Source organism: Humulus lupulus, chromosome 5, assembly GCF_963169125.1.
Source record: "Humulus lupulus chromosome 5, drHumLupu1.1, whole genome shotgun sequence".
In the NCBI taxonomy this organism is placed as follows: domain Eukaryota; kingdom Viridiplantae; phylum Streptophyta; class Magnoliopsida; order Rosales; family Cannabaceae; genus Humulus; species Humulus lupulus.
This window is the reverse complement of record NC_084797.1, coordinates 192,436,231-192,439,097: the sequence shown is the minus strand read 5'-3', so window position 1 is coordinate 192,439,097 and position 2,867 is coordinate 192,436,231. Positions and strand designations below refer to the sequence as shown.

Below are 2,867 nucleotides of genomic sequence, written 5' to 3'. Positions count from 1 at the left end.
ACTCTAGTCATGTCTTCTGCCAATTCCTTCGATATCTGCTTCGAACTAAACAACTGTCCTGGGCCTCTCCGACTCAACACATCTGCCAATACATTGGCTTTCCCTGGATGACAGAGAATCACACAATCATAATCTTTTACTAACTCCAACCAAGGTCTCTGTCTCATGTTTAAATCCTTCTGAGTGAAAAAAATACTTCAAGCTCTTATGATTGGTGTATATCTCACACTTTTCTCCATACAAATAGTGTCACCACACTTTCAAGGCGCAAAACCCATTGCTGCTAACTCCAAATCATAGGTAGAGTATCGATGTTCATATTCCTTTAGCTGTCGTGATGCGTAGGCAATCACCTTCCCAGACTGCATCAGCACACAACCTAACCCTAGTCTCGATGCATCGCAGTACGCTACAAACTTATCCCCATATGAAGGAAGGCTCAGCACTAGAGTAATAATCAGTCGTCGCTTAAACTCCTGGAAGCTATTCTCACATGTGTCTGGCCATACATACTTCAAGTTCTTCATTGTCAATTCTGTCAATGATGTAGCAATCTTTGAGAATCATTCCACAAATCATTGATAATACCTTGCCAATCCAAGGAAACTCCTGACCTCCGAGGCGTTCCTTGGCCTCGCCCAATCCCTAACTGCTTCCACCTTGGCCGAATCTACCTTAATCTCGTCTCCACTGACAATGTGACCTAGGAATGTCACATGCGGTAACAAAAATTCACACTTATTAAACTTGGCATACAAACGATGCTCCCTTAATCTCTATAATACTAACCGGAGATGCTGCTCATGCTCTAACTCTGAACGGGAGTAAACCAGGATGTCGTCGATGAAGACAATCACGAACTAATCCAAATAATCTTTGAACACCCTATTCATTAGATCCATAAATGCTGATGGGGCATTAGTCAACCCAAATGACATGAATAGGAACTCGTAATGCCCGTAACTTATGCGAAATGTCATCTTCAGAATATCCTCATCCTTGATCCTCAGCTGGTGATAACCAGATCAAAGATCAATCTTCGAGAACACTGTCTTACGCTGTAGCTGGTCAAACAAATCGTCTATCCTCGGTTATAGGCACTTGTTCTTGATAGTCAGCTTGTTCAACTCCATGTACTCTATACACATTCTCAGGGTCCCATCCTTCTTCTTCACAAACAAAACCGGAGCACCCCACGGTGAGAAGCTAGGTCTGATAAATCGCAGATCCAATAATTCATGTAACTGTACCTTCAACTCCTTCAGCTCTACTGGAGCCATTCTGTATGGTGCCCTCGACACTGGTTCTGCACCCAGTGCCAACTCAATGAAGAACTCAATCTCTCGATGTGGTGGCAGTCCTGGTAAGTCCTCAGGGAACACATCTAAGAACTCACACACCAATCTGGTCTCCTCTGGTCCCACTGACATGTCCTTAGTGGTATCAACCACACTAGCTAAGATTCCTATACCACCTCCTTGTAATAGGTCTCTAGCCCTCAATGCTGATATCATAGGTATACAGGGCCCAAGCATAGTGTAAACAAAAACAAAGGGCTCCTCACCCTCAGGTTCAAAAGTCGCCATCTTCTTTTTGCAATCTATATTCGCCCCGTACCTAGCTAACCAATCCATTCCCAAGATCATGTAGAACTCATCCATTCCCAACTCAATCAAATCCACTGATAGTTCCATGTTGTCCACCACCACTGGAAATGACCTAATCCATCTCCTAGAGACTACCAGCTCCCAGTAGGCAATAACGTCCTAAACCCCACAGTATAATAGTCACAAGGTCTACACAATCTATCAATCACTCTATTAGAAACAAAAGAGTGTGTAGCACTAGAATCAATTAATATAGTGTAAGAAGTGCCAACACTAGAAGGATGACCTGTCACTACTGAGGGACTAGCCTCAGCCTCTACCTGAGTCAAGGTGAACACTCGAGCTGGAGTTAAGCTGCCCACCTTCCTTGGCTCTTCCTTCTTCATGCTCGGGCAGTCTTTCTTGAGATGTCCAACCACCCCGCACAAATAGCATGCCTTCACCCGGAATTTGCCCAGATGACACTTCATACACCTAACACACTTTGGGTAACTTCTCCATGTCTCATTGCCACCCTGGCGTCCACCCTGAATGCCCCGACCCCTCCTATCAAGACCGGTAGTGGTTGAGGTGTCAGAGGTCTTCCTCTTCTGATCACTAGTGCCTCCACCCCTACCAGCCTCTATAAATGGAGGCATTTCCCTCCGAAATCTGTCGTGCAACACTCTCCCTTCATATCTTATTCTTTGCCACCTTAGCTATGAAGGGTTTCTCAAACACCTGGGCATAGGTAGTGTCCCCAGGTACTGATGTAATACACACATCTCGAGCTATCATAGCATTCAACCCCTGAACAAATCTATCTTGCCTGGTCGTGTCTGTAGGCACTAGATCAGGTTCAAACTTAGCCAACCTGTCAAATTTCAAGGCATACTCAGTGACAGACATATTTTCTTGCACTAAACCGGTAAACTCGTTCACTTTCGCTGCTCGAACGACATTACTGTAATACTTCTGGTTGAGCAGATCTCTGAACTCATTCCAGCTCATAGTAGAAACATCCCGAGTCTGGGATGCCACCTTCCACCAAATACGAGCATCATCTCGGAACATAAAGGTGGCATAAGCCACTCCGTCATTACCTACCACCCTCATAAAATCTAGGATGGAGGTAGTCAAGCTCATCCATTTCTCAACCTTGAGCGAATCTGGTCCTCTCTTAAAGGTTGGAGGATATTGCTTCCTGAATCTCTCGTACAATGATTCCCACTTGTTTTCGATCTCAGGCTGTTGTACGGCGAGTGCCACAATAGGTGTCAT

The 2,867-nt window shown here is 44.9% G+C and overlaps 1 protein-coding gene across 1 annotated transcript; it reads right to left on the bottom strand.

Moving 5' to 3' along the window:
• Positions 1-489: 489 nt before the first annotated feature.
• On the bottom strand, positions 490-2,867 carry LOC133779806 (uncharacterized). The gene is made up of 4 exons (XM_062219711.1): positions 2,416-2,867; positions 1,970-2,258; positions 1,618-1,766; positions 490-535 (listed from the first exon to the last, which is right to left on the bottom strand). Exons 1-4 carry the CDS (start codon positions 2,865-2,867, stop codon positions 490-492), a joined length of 936 nt encoding a protein of 311 aa, XP_062075695.1.

What these genes read in the sequence shown, in the direction of transcription:
- LOC133779806 (XM_062219711.1), bottom strand. Translation starts at nt 2,867, where the DNA reads ATGACACCTATTGTGGCACTCGCCGTACAACAGCCTGAGATCGAAAAC. An exon ending in GTGCCTACAGACACGACCAG is followed by an intron (nt 2,259 to 2,415) that starts GCAAGATAGATT and finishes GTTGCACGACAG; the next exon opens with ATTTCGGAGGGAAATGCCTC. An exon ending in GGAATGGATTGGTTAGCTAG is followed by an intron (nt 536 to 1,617) that starts GTACGGGGCGAA and finishes CATCATTGACAG; the next exon opens with AATTGACAATGAAGAACTTG.